At 53.8% G+C, this 25,228-nt stretch overlaps 4 protein-coding genes across 4 annotated transcripts; 1 reads left to right on the top strand and 3 right to left on the bottom strand.

The window, feature by feature from the left end:
• Window positions 1–1,378: 1,378 nt before the first annotated feature.
• Window positions 1,379–10,013, bottom strand: NCLIV_051650 (putative M16 family peptidase; the record flags this gene model as incomplete). The annotated part of the gene is made up of 10 exons (XM_003884718.1): window positions 1,379–1,663; window positions 2,214–2,445; window positions 2,881–3,005; window positions 3,461–3,576; window positions 4,197–5,864; window positions 6,398–7,254; window positions 8,012–8,171; window positions 8,735–8,824; window positions 9,218–9,341; window positions 9,612–10,013. The coding sequence occupies 10 exons, from the start codon at window positions 10,011–10,013 to the stop codon at window positions 1,379–1,381; spliced, it is 4,059 nt and encodes a 1,352-aa protein (XP_003884767.1).
• A 995-nt stretch (window positions 10,014–11,008) lies between these two features.
• Window positions 11,009–13,754, top strand: NCLIV_051660 (putative protamine P1; the record flags this gene model as incomplete). Its single annotated transcript, XM_003884719.1, has 4 exons — window positions 11,009–11,517; window positions 12,247–12,359; window positions 12,902–13,012; window positions 13,273–13,754. The coding sequence occupies 4 exons, from the start codon at window positions 11,009–11,011 to the stop codon at window positions 13,752–13,754; spliced, it is 1,215 nt and encodes a 404-aa protein (XP_003884768.1).
• Window positions 13,755–15,661: 1,907 nt separating this feature from the next.
• Window positions 15,662–18,813, bottom strand: NCLIV_051670 (conserved hypothetical protein; the record flags this gene model as incomplete). Its single annotated transcript, XM_003884720.1, has 3 exons — window positions 15,662–17,412; window positions 17,871–18,067; window positions 18,314–18,813. The coding sequence occupies 3 exons, from the start codon at window positions 18,811–18,813 to the stop codon at window positions 15,662–15,664; spliced, it is 2,448 nt and encodes an 815-aa protein (XP_003884769.1).
• Window positions 18,814–20,629: 1,816 nt separating this feature from the next.
• On the bottom strand, window positions 20,630–24,672 carry NCLIV_051680 (hypothetical protein; the record flags this gene model as incomplete). Its single annotated transcript, XM_003884721.1, has 4 exons — window positions 20,630–21,302; window positions 21,713–22,170; window positions 22,656–23,153; window positions 23,695–24,672. 4 exons carry the CDS (start codon window positions 24,670–24,672, stop codon window positions 20,630–20,632), a joined length of 2,607 nt encoding a protein of 868 aa, XP_003884770.1.
• Window positions 24,673–25,228: the final 556 nt, after the last annotated feature.

A 25,228-nucleotide genomic window follows, 5' to 3' on the forward strand; every position in this document is an offset into this window, starting at 1 on the left:
ATGTCTCTATACATGGATATATATATATATATATACATACATATACATATACCTAGGCAGTAACGTTTTTCATCAATTGATAGTGTGGAGGAAACGAGGAAGGAAAATGTGAGAGTCGAGTGCCCACGTTGAGACCCGTGGGAAACCGAAGAAAGTGGATACGTGTGCTGTTTGGGTCATGGGACGCTTGAGTGTATATCACTTTCACCAATTCTTTGTGGAGTGTCTAGGTATTCAACAGTTGTTTCAATACTGAAAAACGTAGTAAAATTGAAAAGCTTTGGAGCCAAGCTGAAAAAGGATTTTGATCTGCGCTTCCGGAGCTCGCCTTAGCCAGCGCCTCCTTCCTCGCCTTATACAAACACCCGAACTGAGGCCTGCCTTTTGAATCCACAGCTAGCTGGGCCAGGCCTGCCGGGAGCAAAAAGGGTTTCGAATAATTAACGTGATCGCGTTTTTCCACTCACCATCGGAGATAAACTGTATTTTTAGCATTCACACAGCTACGGAAACTGTCCTGCGTGAACGCCGTAGGCTGGTCCTAAGCGCCCAGAGAACTCAATCAACACCATGGCTGTGAAAAACAAGACGTCCCTTTAATCTGAAACGAGAACCTAACGAAATTGGGTTTCCCAGTGGCTCGCTACAGAATGCCAAAACGATGAAGTACGGCTTAATTTCGCCTCTGCATGCGAATTCCCTGCAGCCTCGTGTTCCGTGGAGAGTGGCAGCGTGGAGGCGAGAAGCCTCAGGCACGTCAACTGCTATCCATGCGAAGCGGTGAAAACAGCTGCAAGAACGCGGATTGTGAGTTTCCTCTATCGTTCCAGAGCGAAAGAGGCAACCGAGCAACGGAGAGACTTGCAGGGTGGAAAAAACACACCGCCTAAAGTGAAGACAAACGACTGCTCGAATAGGATCCCTCGGCAGCAAAAAACCAAGAGAGCGACGACACGCATTGCAGGTCGCCCTGTATTCGGAGCGCCTATGCGCAACACATGGAGCACCAGTCCATGGAAGCACTCCAGAGGACGCCACAGGGAATTCGTGCAGTGTCGACTAAAGAACCAAACACAAAGGCGTGTCTTAGCAAGTTTCAGAAAAGAAAACAACAAAGCCAGTACACGCGCATGCATGCACAAAAAACCAATGAATACTTCAATTCATATGATGACATATTTATACATGAATGTATATATACATCACTATACATGCACACACTCATATATATATATATATATATATGAATAGAGAGATGGAGCGACAATTTTTCGTCGTTTCACAGGTGGAGCACAGGAAGACGAAACTGGAAACATGAAACTCGGACGTGCCAGAAAAGCGGCTCGCATGGAAATCGCATTTTCGATCATCCGCTTTCTCAGTGGTGGCAGTGTGCACCGTGCTCATGCTCTTCGCCGCAGCATGCATCCTCGTCGTCTTCATCGTCTCCTTCATCGTCTTCATCGTCTCCTTCATCGTCTTCATCGCCATCTTGTTCATCTTCGTCATCATCTTCGTCATCACCTTCGTCTTCTTCGTCTTCATCGCACAGGTCGCGGAGAGTCTCGCCTACGCCAAGTTGCAGGTTTCGCAGCGTGCGTTCTGTCGGAACAAGAGCGACTTTCATCCCCGCCTCCTCCAGCTCTTTGACAGTCGCCTCCGCCTGAGTTTTGAACACATAAGATGCAAAAATCCAGTAGGCCGATACACACACAAGCCTATATATAAAGATACATATACACCTGCGTACTTTCCACACATAAAAAGTGCTCACACGTATAGCAAGGGATGCAGAGCTGCTTATCTTACACATGGGGTTACAGAGAAGATTCGTAGCTCGGGTGTCTCGGTGTGTACGCGGCGGTTCCTCTTTCCGTGACAACGCCCATCGCCACGATGGACTTACATTTTCTTTGTTTCCACACCAATTATCCAAATAAATAAAACACATACATACATGTACCTACATATACACACATAAACGCATTTTTACTGCGGACTCTTGCGGTTCGCTGCACACACTGTTCCTCGGTGTCTTGCATTTGTGGTCTTCACGCTCTCTTCCGCCGCCTTCCCATTTCTCTCTTTCGGTCTTTGCAGGAAAAGACACTCGCATCCTCGCCAATGTCCCGTCTGCGCAGCCGCTCGTGTCTTCCCCTCGGCCAGCGCGTCTCCGCCGTCTCCTTTTCCTCCATTGCCTCCTCTCGCCCTACCTTTTTCTTGTTCGTCACGATACACACCGTCCCGCCGACGCGCTCGCGTTCTTCTTCTGTTCCCGTCAAGGCGACGACGACGGCCTGTAGGTACACCCGAGCGGCTGTTTCGACTTCGTCGGCTGTCGTGTTTGCGACGGCGTCGAGGAGGCGTCGGTTTTCGTCGCGCGTTTGCCCGCGCAGTGGCCACAGCAGCGACTGCGCCGCCTGGCAGCTCTGCGTCTCTTCGCGGCTGAAAGGGTGACAAAGAAAAAAGAAAAAGCTGATGTGTCGCGACACCGAAGAAAGTCACGCCTCCGCTCCACACAACCTACAGAGCCGTCAGCTCAGACACAAAACGCATGCACCGCCATGTCCATATTCAGCGATGTCTATACACACATGCCCATATATATATATATATGCAGGCAGGACTACAGACACAAATATACTTGTAGAAAACAAAAGGCATATATGTACATACATTGACACACACACATCGACATACATGTACGCTGACATATATATATATATATATATATATATATATCTGCCGCTACATTTATATATATATATATATATATATACATACGTATGCATTTGTATGTATCGAAATCATGGAGAGATGCAATAAAAATGTGGATGTGTATGTTTTGTGGCGCCGTGTGTGTCTCCGGGTTCCGCTGACCTAACAATTGAGAAGAGTGTGCCACATTTGCCAGCGACAATTTCCTCGTCGGAGAAGATTCTTGTGCCCGCCGTGATCGACGCCTGCACTCGATATTGGAATTCATCAACAACAGCCTTCACTGCCTGCGCGAAGCGGAAGCGGAAAAGGGAAAAACGAAAGCAGCCGAAAAGCCATTTAAACGCCGCACGCAAAAGAGATGTGACACTCCGAAAAGCACCTCGAGGCCACAACCTGGAATGGAAAGGAACGCGCGGATCCCGTGGACACGGCATTCTGCGTCCGAGAAAAAGAATTTGAACCATATGTCGATTCCCCAACAGAGACTGACACAGCGCTCTGACACACGTCGATAGACCGCCACATGCCAATGGAAGGAAATCCATAAAGAGAGGATTACACGACGTTAAGTCCAAGGAAAGATAGCCTGGCATCCATAGCGGAGATACGCATGCATTCGTAGATACATGAGTCGATCAATCTATAACATATATATATATATATATATACATATATATGTTTTTTCTGGGAATGCGTGGAGGGTCGGGTCTGCGTCTCGTCTGTGCACGCCGAGCCTCACAGCTGCCGGGTTGGTCGCTGGCGAGAGTCGGAGCGTGAGTTGTCCTTGCCACGGGAAGTAGGCGAAATCGCAGCCGTACGCGAAGCCTGCGCCTCGCACTGTGCGGAAGAGGAGACCTGCAACGAGGGATCGAACGGCAAGCTGGCGTTTTGTAGTGATTGTGAAAAAGAATTTTTGCGAAATTTAAGAGGCAAGAACTGAGCACGCCTCCAGTGGCGAGACGCCCAGACAGCGACAGGAGCGACAGCACAGCTCGGAAGAAAGAGTCGCAAGGAGCCGCGGAAAGCAAGAGAGCGAGAAGTCGCCGAGACACTCCAAGACAAAAGTGAGCCGCAGAAGCCTCGAGAAACGGTGGCGGAGAACGGCTTCTCTGTTGTCTGTTTGTGGGTTATTGGAGTGCTCAACTCCGTCCAGAAGCCGAGATCCAAACATGCAAAGGCAACAGGAACAGTCAACCTCGAGTGAAACCGTTTCGAGACGCGCTGGGAACAAGAGGCGAATGTCAGGCGTTTTCTTTGGGTTCTCTGCCACGATCAACTGCACAAGCTCCAGACCCCAAGTACACAGACGCTATCCTTCTTTGTGTTGAGCATATACATACATATATATCTGCACATATATGAACCTTAAACTGATATACATACATACATTTTCCATGTGTATGTGTATGTGTGAATCCGCGTCGAGACGTGGTTGTGTGGAAATGTGTTTCATGTGGAACTGCAGATGGACTGACCCTCCATCATTGAGCAGCATTCGGCCATGACCATGATCGCGGCGAGGTTTTTGTTTTTCGCGCCGTAGCCGACGGGGCCTTTGACAGAAACGAGGACGTGACCGGCGTCGCTGCTTCCGATTCCGCATGCAAGTCGCCACGCTTTTCGCCCTTCTCCCTCGAGCTGCGTCTCCAGTTGCATTTCCCGGCGTGTCTCTGCCTCTGCGAAAACGTTGTCGCACGCAGACGGGTTCACGTTGAGGACTTCGGCGATCGGCGCGAATTTCTTGTGCCGTCCCGCGCAACGCTCCGGCACCGCGCTGTCTCTCTCGCTGGCCTGGCCGACTCGTTCGCCGACTTCTTCCGCGTTCGCCGTTTTCGCGCATTTCGACGCGAGCGGCAAACGCAGCAACTTGGGCCGAGAGGCAAGGAGTTGCACCAGGTCCGTCCAGGGCTGTTCCCAGTCTGCGGGGAGCTGCGCAACGTCGGCGACGATGTGGACACCGAAGCCGAGGTGCTGGAACAGGTGTCCGTACACCTCAACCAGGGTCTCGGTGGCTTGCGCGAGGTCGCGCTGCATGCGTTTCATCGCGGCCAGCTGCTGGCCCCAGCCGCAGGTGTTTGGGACGGCGCCGCGCCGGTACCGTAGGCCGGTTTCCAGCTGCTGCACGAGGAACTTCGCAGACCGCTTCTTCCGGACAAGCTGCTTGAGGTGCCGCTTGAGGTGTACAGACACCCGGCTCGCCTCGATCTGGAGGCCGCACAGGACGCCAAAGAGCAGCGCTGTCGCCTGGAAGTAGCGATCCACCGGCGCCGTGATGGACAGCGTGAAGAGGTCGTACATGAGCGAGGCAGAGCCCGCGCCGGCGCCGCTGTCAGCGTGGAAACCGAGACCGGCAGACGACGAAGTCGCGTGCTCGAACAGCAGCCGAGTCAGTTGCTCGTAGGACACTCGGGCGAATCCTGGAGGGGCTGCGGGCGAACCCGCTGTGCCTGCAGCGCTCGGATCGGTCTCTCCACCCGATGCGGAAGCCGGCAGGAGGCGCTCGGCGAGAGACGCCGGCAGCAGGAGATCACACTCAAAGATGAGATCAGCGAGGAGCATCAGAGCTTGCCGTTCGTGGGGAGACAGAGTATGGGGAATTCGCGAGAGCAGTTTGATTTGCACAAACTCGGTGGCCTGCGCGTCCAGTTGGACGGGGAATGGGAAGCTGGAGAGAACTGCTTCGCCCGGTGTGGCCTTGCGCCCCGCTGTCTCCTCGCGCGCGCCTTCGCACGGCGCGTCAAAGTTCGAGAGCGGAGCCTTGTCTGGCAAAACCACTTTGTCGATGCTGGCGACGGGCACCGACAGCAGCACGTCTTTCGGCGGCGGCTGCTTCTGGCGCGTCTTGATCTCCTCAACAATGTCGGCCAACTGCGCGAGCTGCGACTCGCCAATCGCCCCCCGGAGACGAGCCTCCCGCGCCTGGTCCGCCGCATGCAGTTCGCTCGACAGCGACGTGCTCGGGTAGCAGGCGACGCCGACGGGAAACGCGGCCGAATCCGCGAGGAACCAGCGACGGAGCTCTGCCCGCCAAAACGCCTCGGGCTGCTCCGCGAGAGTGTTGACCACTGCGGCCAGATCCAAGAAATTCTGGAGATCCTTCGCTTGCGTGTGATTCACAATGTACTCATTCAGGAGCTCGGCCACTGCACAAAGCGGCACAGAAAGGCAGCCAGAGAGAGGACGCAGATTCGGTCTAATGCCCACTATACTCTGTAGATCACGTGGCCTCGAGGACATCGAGACCATATCAACACGGCGGGAAGGGACGGGCGCTTGAAAGAAAAGGGATATGCTTGGCCGGAAGAGGCTGGCAACGTCCTCGCACAGAACTGACTGCCTCGGCCACATATCCGCAAGACACGCCCCCGTCCTAGGCTCGTGAAAAATATAGAAGATCGCCCTCGCTCTGTGGAGAGAAAACAGACGGATCTGCATGTGGCGAAATGGATCGCAGTCCCCGAAGCAGGGCATGTCGCGAGGCAGACGAAAGAAAGCCAGAGAGAGGGAGAGTCGAAGGGGCGGCGCGCACTCGGTGTTGATCGCCTCGGCAAGAGGTGTGTAAATTTCAAGTCCCTCCACTAAATCCATCTAATCCCCACTTGCAAACCGCGTTTGAAGGACGCAAGTAGTTTATACGCCTGACGGAAATCCCGTGCCAGTCTGGGAGTCGCCGTACTTGTGTCGTGCGGGTTGGTTTCGAGTGCGCGGTAGAACTGGAGGAGTTCGCGTCTCAAGAGCATCCGGACGCGCGCGAGATCGAGAGGCTTCTCGGCTTCTCGGGCAATCACTTCCTGGATGCGCCGGCCGACGTCTTCCAGTTCCTCGCTTTCGTCCGTTTCCTCTTCGTCCGCCTCCGTCTGGTCGCCATCTCGCTTTGGTTTCTTGCATGCATTCTCGCGCGACTCCTTCTCGCTCTTCTCGCCGTGCCGTCTCTCTGGCGGCTCCTGCTCCGTCTGCTCTCCCTCTCCCGCGTCTTCGCGCTTGGCCTTCTCGAGTTTCACGTCTGTGGCCTCGAGGAAAAAGGACGTCTGCCGAAAGTTCTCGGAGGAGAAATCCACAGTTGCGCACACTGGCTCCTCACACTGGACGAGTTCTCGCTGGAGAGGCGCGACGTTTCCCTCCGACAAGTAACTGCCCAAAATGTCGACGACCTCGCGGCCCGCCACGTCGCCCCACGCGGGTCCGCGCCAGGCCAGGGCCACTCTCCCGCTCTCTGCGTCGTCCGCCGGAAAATACACCCGATGAAAGCGGGAAGGAGAAGGCGACGCAGGCAGGACGACGTTGCGGTCGTCGGTCCACGGGCGTGGCCCCGAGAAGGCGAGAGGTCGGTCGGCGTGCTCTGGCCGGCCTACTGCCTTCGCGATCGCCTCGTCGAGGCCAGGACAGGACGAGAGCGCTGCCGGCGCAGGCAGGTCCCGAGCCTCCTCGATTTGCTGGACTGAACTTCGTACAGTTTGCAGCAGCGAAGCCGCCTCGACGAGACCAGTCACAATCAACGACAAATTGCTCCACTTGTAGAAATTCGCGTGGTACCTGAGGTTGAACAGGCAGCGACAGAGAGAGAGAAGTACAGACAACAGAGTCATCGTGGTGACGCAAGGGCGGCAAACACACCGATGAGGAAGACGAGAAAACACGCGTGGATGCTAGCGGCAAGGCGGCTGAGGGCAAACACGAGCACGGGAAGGCGGGTTTCGCCACGACCCTCTGCGGGCTCCAACGCGGCAGGAGCAGCGGTCGAAGGCGAGCGCTTTCAGCCTTTTAGGGTACCAAAGCAGACCGAGATCAGAAAGCGCAGAGTTAGGGCTCGACACGTGCGGGAGGCAACGGGAAGTGGGCACGCGTTTTGAGAGGAAGAACGGCACTTTGGCATGCACATCTTTTCGTCCTACTGGTATAGCGGGGGGGGATGACACAGGAAATCTATGAAGGCGAAAGAATCAGGAGAGAGTGCGCCGTTCGCGTCAGTCCAAACATCAGCCGAAACGAAACGCGAGGGCGGTAGAGGGAGGACGCAACCCCGACGCAAGAAAGGTACAGAGACACCACGGGAAATACAATACACAGTATACCAAAGAAGAAGAACGAGGAGACCGAAGCAGACAGAGGCAGACAGAACGAGATACAAAGAAAGGAAGGCAAAAAGCCGCGAGAGCTTTGCGGCGATCAAAAAGAGACGAAACGGCGTGTGGACAATGCCACCGAAGAGCCGCAGGAAAGAGCTTTTGCGGATTGATAGTGCATAAAAGCAGCGGCGATATGGCGCCTGTGTGGAATGAAATCCGCGCACTCTCGAACTCGCGCATTCGACGTCCGGCGAATTTGCTCCATGAGGCCGCCCGTCTCGTAGCGATAGCCGCTGTCTCCGGGATAGACCAACTCGACAAGCTTCCGATAGAGCACAGACGAGGCCTGTCGCTCGCGCGCCTCCATCTCAGAGTAAACGACTCCTGACGCGAAGGAGCGGGAGGCAAGGCAAAACACGCGTACCACCTGCGTTGCATTCCAGTTCGAGAGTCTCAACCGATCTGTCGCTGTGACGAAGACGGATGTCCACGAGAAACAGAGAGAGACGCCTCGGAGAGCCCATACACAAAAACCCAGTCTCGGAGAAGACCGTTAGAGGATGCGCAGCCTGGCCAAACGTGGCAGACACGTCAAACAGATCAGCCTAGACAATTCTTTACAGAAACCTTTACGAAACCACATAAGCATATGCATATATAGATGAGTGTGAGTATATATGCAACTGCTCACGAGACGATGTAGAGAGATAGACACAGATATATATATATATATATATATATGTATGTATAAATAGCTAGGCATCTATGCGGTTTTCTGTTTCTCCATCTGCATCGCGTGGAGAACGGTCAAACTCCCGTTTCTCACAAAGTCCTCAGGGCAGAGACTTCCCCCTCCCCCCCCTGTGCCATGAGTGTTTGAAGGAAAAGCGATCAAAGCGAAACGTGCCGAGAAAACATCCAGAAAGACAGCGAGCCTCCACGCTCACCTGCACTGCCAGCACTGCGCGTCAAATGGTGGACCTCGGTCTTGAACGCATTATCTTGAAGCGTCGGAAGCATCAAATGGTCCAGATACACTGAAAAACCCACAAAAAGGAAAGCAAGCTACACATGCACAGCATAGATAGATACATAGATCGATAGATAGATAGGCGAACGCACACGATTGCACAGATACGTCTAAAAATATATACAGGTGTGTACATGTTTGTGTACGGATGTAAGTGTGCATGGCTCGACGTGCGTGTATGGATACCTATGAAAAAAATGTCTGAAACTGTGACAATGCACAGATGTCTTGCATCTGTCGGGAGCATGGCACCAAAGATGCCAAACTACTTGTACGTTCGCGGCACGACCCGGCCGGTTCTTCGTGAGCCTTTTCTGTCTCGGATGCCTGCGAAACGCTGGAAGCTCTGTTTTTTATGGACGGGCACCGCGTTTTCCTTGTTTTTGCTCTCGTGTTTTACCGGGCAAGAGATTCAGAAGGCCTTCGCTGCCTGCAGTGGTGAGGGTGTAGGTCGTGTGGTCCGTTGCCGTCCACGCGTTCGTGCCTTGGGAGAGACAGCGATTTGCGAGGAAATCCAACACTCCCTGAGAAGGAAAACGAAAAGGAAACAGACATGGCGGCAACAAAGAGAAGAGAGAACGAGAGAAACGGCCGGAGCAGGTGGAGGGCGCATGGAGGGACGGCGTAGAGGCGACCGAGAGACGCCAGGGGGAAAGGGAGGAAAGCGCCACCCAGGCGACAGCGCAGAAACAGAATTACAGAAAAGGAAGAAAGAGAGAAGAGGAGAGAAGAGAAAAGAAAAGAGAAGGAGAGGGTAGAAGAGAGACGGTGAGGTCAGAGAGATTGGCGCTTACCTTGTAGGGGAAACGTCGACTTCCGAGGAAGACAAGATGTTCGAGGGTGTGAGGGAGACCCTCGTCTGTGTGAGCCTCGGTGGGGAATGTCGCGTAGAGATTGCACAGGGGAGAAGCGATGCGGCAGAGAATCACACGGACGCCCGTTTGCTTGCATTTCCACTCGCGGACGCAAATGGTTTTCAGGGAAAAGTGCTGAACGATCTCAAAGCCGAGCGTCTCCGCGTCCCGGTCCCCTTCTTCTCCCTCGCCCTTTGAAGCGGAGCGGCACACGGAGCACGGTGTACATACACTCGGAGTCGCGGGACGCAGAGACGTTTCGCGTGTCTCCGAGCCAGGCGAGACAGCAGCGAGGTCGACGACCGCCGAGGAGCTCGGCGAGTCTTGCGGCGGCGGTGCCATCATCAACACACCGACCAAAGAAGCAGGGAGAAGAAGAAAGAAAAGATGTGGACAAAGAGAAGAAGAGATCGGAAAACCGCCGAGACGGAAGAGAAAGCCCGAAAGTGGGCTGGTCTGTTTGGGTAGAAAACGGAGGTTCAAATGGGAGCGGCGAGAGACACCGCATTCGGTGGAGAGTCCCAAATGTCGATCGGGCTGTCAGAGCAGAGCGTGCACGGAGCGCTTCGCAAAAAAGGCAAAATCGGAGAACCAGGAAGCCGGTACAGATGAACATGGGGGAGGAGAACGGGAGGACACCTCTTCATCTGCGAGAGAGATCCCTTTGGGCCGTGCATGCGCAGAAATCTCGGACACAGTGCGTGCGCATGCAAGAAGAAACCTAAAGAAGAAGGCGAATCAGGAGACAGAAGAATGAAAACAAGGAACGAATTTCCAGTTTTTCCTTCTTCCGCAGTGGGTCTTTCTTTCGTCTCGTCTCTTTTGTCGAAGGGCTCCGAACACCAGAGTCGCGAGGAAGGCTGTCGAATCACGGCGGTCGGCTTCTTTTCTCTTTCTCCCGTGTAGAGATTTCCTTTCCTCTAACAACAAACGGGAAACAGCCTTTCTTCAAGCTCGGGCAGGAAGCTTGCCTCTCTTGTCTCTCGAAAAGGCCGTGTCTTTCTGCGGTAGGCGGCACGTCCCAGCGCCGGCGTCGCCTCCTCTCTGTCGTCTGACTTGTTCTGCGACACTTTCAGCTGTGTCACCTTTCGTGTTCCTTCTCGGTCGCCGGTCTTTCCTCTTCTTTCTCTGTCTGCGTCTTTTCTCCCAAAATGGCATCGGATCCACCCTCAAACGCCTTCATCTCTACCAGCGCAATGCCCTCCCCTTCTTCCTCTTCATCCTCCTCTTCCTCTTCGCCCTCCTCTTCCTCTTCGCCCTCCTCTTCCTCTTCACCCTCCTCTTCCTCTGCTTCCTCTGCTTCCTCCGCTTCCTCTTCATCTACCACCGCGTGCCACATGTCCGCGCGTAGCCCACACAACTCGCCGCCCGTTTTTCCGCCTGTGTCCATACAGACAGAGAGGGAGGGACTCGGGGAAAGCCGCGCTGTTCATGCAGCTGGAGACTCTGGCGAGGAAGACCTCGGCGCGAGTTGGCTTGGATCCCACGCTGGGGGCCGTTCTGGAGCCGTCGAGGCAAGAGGGAGGAAGAAGAAGAGCGAGTCGGATCTGCGCCGAGCTGCGCGCCGTGCTGAGCAGAGAGCCAAGCAAGAAGAGCGCGACAGTAAAGAGGATGCATGCACCGCCACAGAAAAAGACGGGAAAGGAGAGGCGGAGGATAGACGTGGCAGAGGGAAAAGAGATAAAACGGATCAAGTTGACAGAGAGGAGCGGGACATGCTCCGTCTGAGTCGCGCGGGAGACCTCGAGGGAGTGAAAAACCTGCTCGGAGTGACGATATCGCCTCAAGGGTACAAATGCATGCCAGACAAAACGTTTCTCCTCAACTGCAAAGACACTCTGCAACGGTATGAAGGCATTGCCTTTTGTCTCTACAAATCCACAAAAATCAATATATATGTGTAGTGACTAAATGGCATTTTATATATATATATATATATATATTTATATTTATATATATATATATATATATGTAGTGGTACCCGATCTGCGTGGCCGGCTGACCTGTTTTTCCTGTGCCCATGTTTCTATATAGACGTGCATATGCATATTTGTTCTCGTCTGTACGTACTGCCAAACAACAGTCAGACCGGCGCACATACATAGAACACCAAGCTGTATCGTCATATGTGAATGGACATAACTATACATAGGGAGAACAGAACTGGAACGTGATCCATCCTTTTTCCTTTCTTTGCCTTTTGCTTGTGGGGTGCGTCTTCAGCACGGCTCTTCACCTCGCTGCTTTTGAGGGTATGGAAAAGAACGCAACTGGATTGCCTTGTCTTTTTTCCCCCCCTGTGTGCCGTCCCCGAGACGAAAAATCCGGGAAAAGAGTAGAAAAGATTACGAGAAGGCTGACAGAAAACCTGGAAGGAGGCTGCGGGGTTTGGGGAGCGTGAGGTTGCTGTCGGCAAATGCCAGTCGGAGAAGTCATGTGTCTGTACAAGTCGCCTCTTCCCCCGAGGTCACTTGTACAGGCACCTGACTTCCTTTGCATGCGTTCTCTTCCCCGTGTATTGTAAAACCTGCCGAGATGTGTCTCCTCTCCGGTACGTTGCTGCTAGGGCACAAAGACCTTGTCAGGCTCCTCCTGCGATGTGGGGCGAGCCCAAAGGCGTGTGCCCAAGACGGCCTAACGCCGCTTCACTTCGCGGCTCAGAAAGGACACACAGAGACACTGGAAATGGTAGGCGTCTTCATTCTTTTAATGGCGTTTTGTCTTAGCAGATCTGAAACACACGCCTTTTCCACGTGCACATGTGTCTTTGCTCCGTCGCCCAAGATATTCTTATATATATATACATAGAGAGAGAGAGGCAAATTTTTACATGTGTGCAACGTGTGCATCTGTGCATGTGGAACTACGCAAGCGGGTAGACTTAACTGTATACCAGCGCGTACCAGCATCTTTATATATACCCACGGATATATATATATATATTTATATATACGTCAATTCAAAGAGAGGACGTAAACAGGGACGGGGACTTCGTCTCTCACAGTAGCAGGGATCTCGCCGTGTTGGGAACTGCCGAGAAAAACAAATTCAATTTCCTTAAGGGGGTGGGGGGTCTATCGGGCTCTAACGGTTGCGGCATCTGCTTCTCGACACCCTTGGAGCCGTCGGAGATTTGGATTGCTTTCGACAGTCTACAAACTGTTTCCGCATCTCGCGTGTACACAGCTGAGCCAGTTTCTTCTGTTCCTCTGGGTTGATTTTGCAGCTTCTGCGGGGCGGTGCCAATGTACATGCTCTTGTTCATCGAGGCCGGCGATCGGCTCTTCACTTCGCCTGCAAGAACGCGCATCTGAACGCGGCCCTTCTCCTCGTCCAATACGGTAAGGCGAATCCGCAGCGGCATTCCAAGACACAACCACCCAAGCCTCCCTAAACTCGCAAAAATATGTGTATCTATTCACGTATATTTCTTGATGCATGTTTTGTACGCTTTGTACGACAGTCCCCGTATCGGAAGAGAGCTGTGTGCACGCTGACATGTTAACGGTGTGCTACAATATATATATATATATATATATGCGTTTGTATATGCGTTTCGTGTGCGTTTGATGTGGTTGTCGGCGCATGTGATTCTGTTTAGGTGGCGATTTGGACCTGGAAAACGCCCAGGGGGAGACGCCCCTCAACGGCCTTAGCGAGGAAATCCAAGGCCTTCTGCGTCAGGCGGCGACGGTGGCTGTAAAACGAGGAGCGGGGTCGAGCAAGAGCAGGAGCAAGCTGGCGGACGGGAAGGCAGCAAGGGCCGAAGAGGACTCGCGACAAGACGAAGACGGAAAGCTCGGGGAGGGACAGGAGGAAGGTGCCGAACCCGCGCCGGACAGCGCCGCTCGAATGATTGGGCCCCTGTTGAGCGAGGAGGCCGCAGCGCGGATTTCAGTCGAAGGTTCGCTCGCAGAGGACGGTGACATTCGCAGGAAAAGGGAGAGAGAGGAAGACGACGACGAACATGAGAGCAAAAAGGAACGGAGAATAGGGACGCACGAGGAACGGAAAAGACCCGCGGCACCAACCAATCGTGCACGCCTGCCTGTCATCTGTGCTGCCCAAGATGATGAAGACTGAAATGCGTATGTCGGGGCATGCCGGGGGAGGAGACCGTCGGTTGGATGTTGTCGATCGGGTTCCTTCTCTTTTTCATTATACTGGCGGGACAAAAAGACGTGAGAGCTTCTGCGGGCCTCTGACAAACTCACGGGGGCGGGCGGGAGCGTGAGCAATTCCGAGAAAGCGGTGCACGTGCTCACATCGTAGCGGCGCATGCATTCGCATTTCTTTTTGCCATATGAAGGCCGAAACGCGTTCTGCGTTTCACCTTTTTTCCTGAATTGGGAAGGTAAAATTATCGACTCAGCGACACACGTAGGATTTCTTTGGAAAACGCCGCCGCGTGAGCACCCGGGCAGGTCCTCGTGTGTACCTCTTTGTAAAGAAACCGATGTGTTTGCGCATGTATCTTTGTATGTGTATCGACGGCGGTGTCATCTAATCTACTTTGCTATCGAGACGCTACACGAAAGGTTCCATAGTTTCTCTTTGTGCATGTACCGGACCCGCGGCAGATTACACACGCCGCGCGCGGCGGCAAACGCTTGCCACTAAAATAGCCGTACATGGATGTGGAACCAGAGGTCGAATGCTTAAGCGAGAGTCAAACGAGCTCTCGGAGGTTTTAACCCTGTGAGCGGAGCGTGAGGACTGCGCATGCGTTGCCAACCTCCCTCCGATTCATCAGAGCTCTCTGTCAACACCCTGCAGTGTCTCGAAAGCGTCGAGAATCCGTATTGTGCGCCAAGTAAACATGCTGACCACCAATCAGCAGCGAAAACGCAGGCTCTGGCGAAGCCTGACTATCGCGGCAGGTAAGGAACAAACGGTTGACGGAGATATCTCATTGTTTGCGAGGGAAAACAAATGGGACGTGGAGAGGCAGCACTCCTTGGTCTCGCTCGCCTGGTAAGCAACAGCCCGCCCCCACTCCTGACTCCACGGAGATCTTTGTGTATATGCCTCTTGGCGTATACATGAGTTTCTGTGTAATGCTACGTGGTGGATCCCCTTGTTCTTGCAATCCTCTGTCCACGTGACAGAGGTTTTGGGACGGCTCCTTCTTCGGACACAAATGGTTCCAGCAAAGACCTACGGTACTTTAAAAATTCCGCGACTTGCACCGACGCAGCTGTCTGCATCGACGATGCCCACACATTTAAATATACGCATTTTCCTCGATACCTTTTCTGAGCTGGCAAAGTGGAGCTGCATAAAAATACTCCATGCACGCCTGGCTGTATGTAGAGATATACCTTTCAGCACACCACGCGGTATTCCTGAATACCCAAGAGAATTACGCATACCTTTGGTGTTCCGTGACGCGGCCCAAATTCACAAGCTGTCGAGGAGGAGCACTTATCTGCACATTTTTTTCCATTCCAAGGCACCTGCGTTAGCATCAGGAACTTTCGTTCCGTCAGTCACCGCCGTATCTGCTTGTGCCCCGGTCTTCTTCCTGTTTCCCCTCTACAGGTTAATTTCTGAGCCGTTTGTTGTTGCAACGGCTTCGCTGTCCACGAAAAAAGAATCTCACGAGGTTCCTTCCTTTAGTTCACAAAGCGTCACACTCTCCACGGTGTTTCTCGGGGCCTCTGCATATTTGCGCTATAAGCTTCACCGTGTTTGTTCTATGCTGTTCATTTTGCCCCTGTCTTCTGTCATCTGCCTCTGTGAAGGGAAGTATGCAGGTGAAATGAGGGACTCGCGCAATCGTGTTTGCACGATCCCACGGGTTATCCGAGTAGAACTGCTTCCTTTCTGCACATGTCCCTGTGGCTTCGTAATCGAAACGCAAAGGTTTCGCTTATTTGTGGTCCTGCGTTTCCCTTCGTCGCCACTCTCTGACCCTCCCAGAGGATTCACTTCTAACGGCCAACTCCCCCTGTCTTCGAGCTCTCTTTTCCTTTTTATCTACTCCGTCCTCACCAAGCACTCATGCCGCTTGTGGGGTGCGGCGCGTATGCGGACATTAGTGGGTAAGCATAATTTCCGGAAGAAGTGGTCAGAGGCCCAGAAGGCGAGGGATATTGGAGAAAAACTCCATTTGCATACTCGGGACCAGCATTCCGCGCTGGGACGCCAGACTGCGTTAGCGCAACATGCGTCGGCGAGAGAGAGTACGCTGGGCCATACGATTGAGGTCCAGCGGGAGCAAAGCGATTACGTTGTTTCTCTGCAGTATATCCGAACGGGTTCTCTCCTGCACTGTACCCTGCATGGTATCCATACTGCTGGGGTCCTGCGGTATAGCCATATAGTTTCTCGCCTGCTCCATTGTGTGGATTTTGTTGGACGCTTCCCGCATTCTGCGCATAAGGAAGAGCCCAAGCTTCGCTGTTTTGCATTTGTTGCCGCTGGCGTTCCTGTTGTTGATGTCTAGAGAGGACATCGACGGCTACGTCAAACCCCGTCCCAATGACGTTGGATATCACTTCCGCAGGTTCTTGGCTTTTCTTGGCGTTTCTCAACATCTGTTCTTCCTTCGCTTGTTTCTGCTTGGCCTCATTCACTCCCGCCGCGGATGCGAAATGGCTAAAATCGAAAGGGTCTGCTTTGTTCGTCAACTTGTACTCCACGCCTTGCATGGCGCCTTTCTGACTGCCGGAACTTCCCGGGTCCTCTCCCTCTCCGCCGGTCTCGAGAAGCACCAGTGCGCTGCTCGAAGCGGAGCGCCCGTTTTTCTGCCGAGGTCCTTTTTCGTGTCTCGACTCTGCCTCCTGACCTTCGACGAGCGTTCCATCTGTCTGGTGTTGCATTCCAACGGCTTCTGCCTCAAGTCCGCCCTTTGCGCTGAGTGACGTCGCCGCCTCTTCGAGAACATTCACAAGCTTCGCTAACGGGTCATCGGGGTTGCTGTGTCTGTAGGCTGTGAACCCTTCGATGAACTGCGAAGCCTGTTCGCTTCCTTCCTGAACACGCGCACTGATCTGATTCGCATTGTTCAGCAGCACCCCCGCGTTCGCCACAGCTGGTGCAACCACGCCGGTCGTCGCTGCGCGGAGGACGCCGTCAACCACGCCTGTGAGAGGACTGAGCAGTGCCGCATTCCGCACGGGTGGCGGGGTCTGCGTCGGAAAACTCGAAGTTCGGGAGTATCCACTCCCGAACAGCAGGTTCGGAGAAAGCTGCAACGCGACCGGCCCTAACTGCAGCGGCACGAGAGGCTGCAACTCAAGCGGCTGAAGCAGCGCTGGAACTTGGGCGGTTGGCGATTCAGTTTGGGGTGGTGCGGGAGCGGCAGCGAACGGGGTGGGAGCAGAGGAATACATATCTGCCCAAGATCTGTCGTTCTGGCCCGCTGGAAAGAAAGCACCGTACGAAGAGGTTGCCGGGAGGGGAGAAATCGGAGTGAAGGGAGGCGTCCCCATATTGTGAGATCCACCTGGCACATGCATTTGAGGCACAGGTGTGGAAGGACCGTTCACATCAACCCAGGTGGAGTTGAAAAGTGGAGAATAAGTCGCAAGAAGTGGACGTGCAGAGTCAACTGCGACAGAGGCGCCGCTGTCGCTTCCAATAGCGGTCGGAGAATGTGAAGCAAAGGCTGCACTTGCGTCTTGAGGGGGAGGGGGGGGAACAGACTGCCGAACGTCAGGCTCATACGCTACGCGAGGGTCTCTGCTCTCTTGATTTGAGAGTTCAGAACTAAAATGTTGTGTCAGTGCATCTTCTCCTGGGCACACACACACACACATAAAGGGCACTTGAAAGAACTGAGACACCATTTCAAAAGGAACAGAAGACGCATTGCAGCACACAGTGTTCCCCGCAGTGTACGTGTTGTTTAGGGCGGACGTGACAATCGAGAGAAACTGACACTACCACATTGGAAACGACAGCATGCGTCATGTCCTTTCGAGCTTCTTGAACAAAGGTTGACTGAGGGTCAACATTTCCAGTGTTTTTGCTCTCCCTCGCTGTCAGAAGCAAAGAACACAACACCTGTGCGATGCCGGCCCTATGTGCGACTGGTACGGGTAACCGACAGTTGTGGCGAGCCCGAACGTTTTTTGTCAGTACGCTTGCATCTAAGCACGTCTCTTGTTTCGCATCCTCCCTCAAGGGCGTTTCGGGGGCAGGGGACCCACGTCAGCAAGGCAGCGTCTTTGTTTTCTGCTCCATGGCTCTTACTGGCTTTTGCTCGTATTGCAGCGTCGTAGGCGAGCAACTGTTCGATTTCTTCGTTACGAAGACCAGAGAGGTATGACCGAAGCGCCTCGAGATAGTCGGCTGGCAGCTGCGTTTTCTGCTCTGGAGTGAGAAGCTGGTCCAGGATAAAAGCCACTTTCTCTTCATTTGCCTGATTCGTCGGCGAGGCGGAAGCCGAACTGTTATCCGCGACAGAAACAACTGTTGTCTCATTTCGTGGGGACACCGATGTCCCTACTGGAGCGATGGTTGGAGTTGAGGACAAAGAATTCGTGTCTGCTGGCAACGACGAAGACGTAGGTGTGGCAGAAGACCGATTGCGATTACCGCGTGTCCCTGCGGCTGCTTCGATGCTTTTTCTCTCCTCCTGAACTTCGGTCTCTGTCGCCGGAAGAGGCGAGCTATCCTTCTGAGACTGCTCTAACCTGTTTGGGCTAAGCGCCGCTACCTGGGAATTTAGGGGTGCTGTTGCTTCTCCTTCATTACCTTGACCTGCGTTTCCAGCCTCTTTCTTCTGTGCAATCGTCCTCGTCTCTTTTGGTCCGAGAAACTCAAGAGACGTGCGTTCCGTAGCTTCCTCCTTGCTCTGTTGCTTTTCATCTCTCTCGTAGTCGGACAACTCATCTGCATGTTGGTGGATCTCCAGCTCGACGCCTCCCGTGCGCGTCTCGGTTTCTTCAGTCTTCTCCGGAGCCTCTGCTGGAGCAGAGGCGAGGACCGCGTGGGGAGCCTCGGAAGACGTCCCAACATAGAATGTGGAAGACAAGCAAAACAGGAACAAAACTCCTAGGAGGCGACGAACTTGAGGAAAATATACATTTTTGGTGTTACGCTGCTTTGCAGGCGCCAACATCTTAGCACGTAGCAGGCCTCGAACAGGACCTACGGTCCCTTGAGATATGGAAGAAAAGGACTCTTGTGTCATTTTATGCGCCAAAAAAGCAGACCTAACCTAATGTAAGTAGACGAAAGGGGGTTCACCAAGGCGAGACGGCGGGACGCAGTGGAAGAATCGAAGTCTTAACAAATTATTCTCAGGTAACTGACGGTGAGGTAGAAGGAATACCTTTGCTTGCAGTTGTTAGGAGCAAAAAGTTTCGAAGACTCCCCTTTGGAGGCAGAAAGGGACTCGAGGTGTAAACCCTTCGCTAGAGAGAGTGTTTCGCTGACCGCAGAAAACCCCAACTGGGGCGGGTCACGTTTGTGGCTAAGTGGGAGAACAATCGATTACACGGCTCATCTCTTTCGCTTTCCTTCCCCTCCTGATGTCTATGGCATTTTATACTTACATAGAACCTTGAGAACCTGGAAGAGAAATCAGTTCGATCGAGTATACGACCTGATGTATGCTTACTACGAGACAGAAAAATACGACAACTGGGAGGATGGATGGGGACGAAAAGGAAACCACAGGAAAGGAGAAAAACTAGCTGAAGCTTTGGCCTGACCTAACGCGAATGAGGAATGCATGAAGATACACGAGCAAGTGCCTTAGAAGAAGAAAACAAAGATCGCGTCTGTGAGTGTCTTCTCACCAGTGCGACAGAGGAAGCCTGTCCGGTGTCAGTGAGCAAACAATTCAGCCCCACGATAGACACTGCGGAGCACAAATGCAGTCTGCTTCTCTGGCATGTTTGTTTAGCAAACCACTCGTTTAGCCCTTTCTCTGGTAAGCGAGCTCTGAAAGAGTCCAAACGCTCTTCACGCAAACCGATTGACAGGAGGTTAGAGTCGCCGAGGTGTGGTCAGCTTCCGCGGCTCAAGCGGTCTTGTTTAGTCAACGCTACATTAAACAGGACGAAATGTTTTGGTTCTTTGCTAGCGATCGAGAGCACAGACATCTCGGTTTCTGGGTTTCTCCGAGTGTCTTTGAAAGGCTTCCGTGGCAGTTGGCCTGCGATGGGTCTTTCCTCAGGACGGCCAGAGGCGCACGTCGAGCGTTCTTCAGACTATTTGCGCGAAGACTGGTTGTACTCTCTGCATCTTCGGCTCGTGCACGGGACTCCACAAGAAGGCAGTTTCGCAGAATCCGTCGCACGGAGAAATCCTTGGTGCAAGCGTACCGAAAGACAGACCGACGTGTCATGAAAATCAGAATGCTTTCCCGGCTTCTTTCCAGCAATTACACGAACACCTTCCGTATGGTTCCCTGCCTCCTAAGAGTTAGAAAAGGCGTCTCGAAACCATCTGCAATCCTTCTGTGTGTACGCACAAAGCGGCCGACGCATACGTGGGTCCAGTCCCAGCGTGACTGTGGCATACAAGGGTATTAGCTTGGCGTAAAATTCTCACCTACGGATTTCTCAGTTTCCACCTGTTCACCTCAGTACCCGCAATTCCGCTTCAGCCTTTTATTGCCGCTCTTTGCGATGACTAGCTCAAGGTCACGTACCGCAGTATCACTCTATAAACCACCAAGTCTACCGTCAGTGCCAAAGTGGGACGCCCGCCTCAGTTTCACGTGGGCAAGGGAACAGATTTTGTGGGCGAAAAGAGTACTTGGTGAAACGCAAACCTTGAAAAAAAATTCAGAAAGAGGTTTCTTTCCTGTGAAGGTACCAAAACCATATATAGCTATCACACCAAAAATTCGCCTCGAGTATCCACGTTTGTTTGACGTCTCAGAAACGAGAGAGATACCACACATTTCTGGTCCTTTGTCCCCCGATCCGCAGACGCTTTCCCCATCCTCTCCCCTGTATTCCGTCTCCGTCCTTGCCTTTATTCTTTTGTTGCGTTTTTCACGTTTTCCCAGCCTGTTGCTTGATGATGGAATCTCTGACGTCGCGGATTTTCTCAACCATTTCGGGCTTGTAGTCGGCATGAATGGCGAGGTACTTTTCTTTCTGCATCCACTGTCGGAATTCCTCGCTGTTTGGGTCCTCGGGCCACGGAGTGAAGTAGATGGCGAAGTTTTTGCCTACGGCCCACCGTACGCTTCTTTGAAAGAGCTCCGGCATGAACTGAGCGTCCCACTTCTTCAGAAGCACCGCTGGATACAGTGAGAGGCGCATGCGTTCCGCCTCCCACATCCGAAGCTGGATGGTCACGTTTTCTGGCAGCAGGGGAGCGTTCGTGCGCAGTTTTCTCTCCAGCACAACCGGATGAGCGTGTGCCTCGAGAAACCGAATGATCTGGTCCGCTGTAATCCCGCTCTTGTACGCGGCGAGCACGGACGCTCGGGTGAGGATGCCCACAATGAGATTCGGCATGCGGGCTTGGAGTTCGCAGAGGTGCGAAAGAACCGACAACTGCAAAGCAGACGCGGTATAGACGTACACCTTGAAGTTGCTCTGCACAAGCATTCCTGCTTCCATGCCCATCATCGAGAACGGAGAGGAAGAAGCAGACGACGTCGAAGAGCTGAGCAGCAGCGACGAGGCAGAGTTGGATGACCTTACCGCAGGATCAAGTCTGAGAGGAGAAACAGAACATAGATACGCTGTCTATTCTACGGACAAACGACGCCGTAGCATGCGTTGGCGGACACAGATGACTCCCAATGCCTTTCTGTGTCTCGGCGCGTCCTGGTGCCCTCTACCCCGTTGAGCTTCTTCTGGTTTAGGCGCCGCCTGTACTTTCAGCCCCCCCATTTCGAAGGTTTCTTCTTTAAACGAGCTTCCCCCCTCCAGCTGAAACAGAAGGTCGGTAACTGCCTTCGGCCTCTTTCTCCACAGGTCCAGTCAGTCGTCAGAAAAGCCCGACCTTGGACTCGAAATCGCTGCTCGCCTGCAGACCCTGTCCAATGGACACACACTCTGTGGTTTGAAACACCTGGTAGAATCGCGTGAGTTTTCTCACTCTTTTTCGACCCTTTCTCTTACCGTGTGGAGTCGCCCTCTTCGTCGTCGCGAACGAGAGGAAAGAAAGTGATATCCAGAACCGCAAGCGTCTCCGTCTCTTTCTCGCCCTCCTGAAGCTTGCCGCCTCCTAAGCTCCCCGGGCGATGCACGACCTCGCCCTGCGGGCCAGCTGCCATCCCAGTGCCGCGCGACGCCCCCGGCTGCGTGGCGGCCGGAGGGCCAGGTGTCCCTTGGGCTCCAGGCCCTCCGCCGACGGCGCCAGCGAAACTGTGCCCGCCTTTGTCTGGGCGAAGAAGAAGGGCGTACGGCGCCGCCAGGACATACGGAGCAGAGCAGGAAACGGGAGGAGCCCAGACAAGGCCAATGTTTATGGCGAAAATGATAAAGCGCCGCTGCGCAGGAGACAGGTGACGCAGACTGATAGGCTGGCCCACAGAGGCCTGTCCCAGCGCAAGAATCAACAGGAGGACTTCTTTCATCTGGAAAACACAAGCACCAGACCACAAAGGACACACCACCCATGTGGCACAAACGCCGATTTGAAACCCCAACGACACATACAATAACCCAAAAAGAGCAAAATACACTGCAGTAAAAGACAGGAAGACAACGCGGCGAAGAAGATAAGAGAAAATCCGGAATGGCAAAGCGTCACATGCTCCACTTACATATATATATATATATATATATATATACATATATATTCTGTGAGATGCGTGTGTTTCTAGACAAATGTGCTTGGACTGTATGCGCATCGTGACGTGCCTGTGCTTGCGAGGTAATTTTGCATTGTCTTATTTCTCCACTGCGTTTCTCTCTAATGTTGAAGGGTGTACGACCCCCTGCTGGTCTACAGATACGATCTACGGAAGTGCAGAGCAGCGGATGTAACACAGCGTTACACCCATAGACCATAATACGCCCCTGAATCCGCCTGCGCGTTCTCGATTGGTTCCTAGCTCACGTCGTTTGTGGCCGCTTCGATGCGATTCGCAGAGCCGCCCTCTCGTCCTTCTTCTTTTCCAGAGAGATCCGCTCTGTGCCCAGCTGCGCCGGCGGCGTGTCCTGTTTGCTGGCGCTTGGCATAGCCATTGCTTTTTTGCTCCCTGTCTGCGGCGGCCCCAGCCGCAGGCGCGGAGTGGAGCGGGCCGTTGCTTCGGCCGCCTGCATCGTGGGCGGCGTTTGTGAGGACGCCCCCGTCGAGGAGAAAAAGAAACTCCACGACCAGCGAGTTCACCTGCGACTTAAGATCCTTCAAAATCCACGAGAAGGCCTCGCGAGACATCGCGGCGGCCGACGCCGCCGCGGGCGCAGGCTGGGCGGCTGGTGGGTGCAGAGAAGCCGCCGGCGACACCGCAGACGAAAGAGACGAAGAAGGCGGGGGAGACGGAGAAACTGGTAACGTCAAGAGAGAACGACGCGACTTCGTTCGACGACATAAAAGACGCCGACGGTTCAAAACCTAAAATACACAAAAGCGAAGAACTCGACACCAAGATAGGAACATGTATATGTATATATATATCTTTGTATAGGCGCATATACGAATAAGCATATGTTTGGGTGTACATCTGAAGCTATCCACCGGTCTAAGCATTCACACGTACAGGCATATAGTGACATATATAAGCACATGTAGATGCTTAGATCGCATTCATGGTTGTGTGACAACGGGGCTTGTCGCCACAGTATGTGGACGAAGAGAAACGAAATGCAAATCGATCACTTTGTGTGGAGGGCGCAGCGTATTTCTCTCCCCGATCAAGCTTGACAAGGTCCTTGCTACGGCAGTGTGTCCCCGAAGGATCTATCCCGTCTCCAGAACTGTTTTCTTCTCTCTTCGCCCTCGCAACTTCACGATCACTCCACTGCCTCTCCATCGCGTTGTCTACGCAAGTGTATCTCTGTTTTTACGAATCTGAATCTGCTTCGCGAGTGTGACCGCGCTCATCGTCTTGGCGCGGTTCTGGGTCTCCGATGTTGAGTCGCGCGTGTCGGCGTACCTTAACGAGGTCTTCACAGGGGCCGGGCGTCGCGAGTTTGTCGGATTTCCTTCGTTTTTTTGCGCCTGTTGTATATCCGTCTGCGCCTCCGCCGCGCTCGTCGCTCGGGCCGCCCTCGCCCTCGCGGCTCTTCTCGTCGGCCGGCTTCGCGCTCTGTGCTCGGCCTCCCTCGAGGTGGGTTTCTCTGAGGACAATCCCGCCATTCGAACGCTCCTCGACGCATGCGAACAAGTCCCGCTCGCCCTCGACGCTAAACCGCAGAAGCGCGTCCCACTGCTTCCTGCTGTGGTTCACGAGCTCGCCCTTGGTGGGGAACTGGAAACTGTCCTCCGCAGGGAGTCTGAGGAAGGGCGCGGCCGGGCGAGAAGGTCCGCCCAAGACGTACTGGAGAAGCGTCTGCTTCAGCGGGGCGGCGAGAGAGTACTGCGTCGTCAAATGTTGGGCCTGGCTCCCTGGGCGCCCCGACGACGCCTGCGAAGGCCGCGAGGGCGCGGAGGTGTGAGGCGACTCGGAGGATTCGCCGGACGCAGCCTGCTTGGTTCTGTCCGAGGGCTGTTTGGCAGCAGACGCGTCCTGGACAGAGGCCACCAGCATGCGGCAGGGCGAGACGAGGCGCTGGAGGGAGCGGCGGAGATCGCCGGCGCTCCCCGGCCCGACCCAGAGACGCATCGCCCGCTCACTTACATGCTGCTGGATGAAGAGGAGACGCAAAAGAATCAGCCTGTCGAGTTCGCAGAGCGACGCGAAACACGCCACGCAACTCGGCGTGAAGGAGAAGAGGTAGTGCGGAATCGCCGCAGGCAGCGAGAAGATGTAGTCGTAGAGGCCGATGCTGAAAACGAAACGCAAGAAAAACGGAGAGAGTCTGACGCAGAGCCAGGGCCAGGGAGGGGGGGGGGGCGGGAGGGGGGGGGGAGTTGGAACGGAGTTGGAGCGAAGCTGTGGTCGGGAGACACGGGAGGTTGCGGAACTGGGCATTCTTTAGAACAAAGAAAGAGAAAGATACAAAACTTGGAAGCGCGCCAGCAGGCGGCAAGCTTGAGACACACGTGACAAGCAAGAGAACCTCCAACACGGGATCTGATACACTTTACACGGCGTGCAATCACGAGCCCTCTTACGGTAGGCATCGAGAATTGAAATGCGAGCGAAGCACTTCGGCCTTCTCGGCTTTATCACGCCTTTTCTTGTTCCTTGGATCCTTCTATCCCGGTGGACACGACTGCGTGTGCTCCTCGTTGGGCTTTCCTTTTGTTTTTCCCGTTTCCGTCGCCGGGGATCTCCAGTATTTCGTCTCTCCGCAAATGTTCGTCTTTCACGTTTTGCCGCGTCCACTTGTTTTTTCGTTGTGGGTTCTCCTGAGTGTTTCTCTCTCGCTTCTGCATCCCTCGTTTCCGTTCGTCGTCACTTCTCAGATCCGAAGATCTCTGTTTTTCTTCTTCCTGCCTCGTCCGACCCGTCGTTAAACCACGATCTCCTCTCTTGTCTTCCACCTTCCCCAAGTCGCGTGTTCTCCTCTTCTGTCCCCCCCCCC

This window comes from Neospora caninum, chromosome X (genome assembly GCF_000208865.1).
Source record: "Neospora caninum Liverpool complete genome, chromosome X".
NCBI lineage: Eukaryota > Apicomplexa > Conoidasida > Eucoccidiorida > Sarcocystidae > Neospora > Neospora caninum.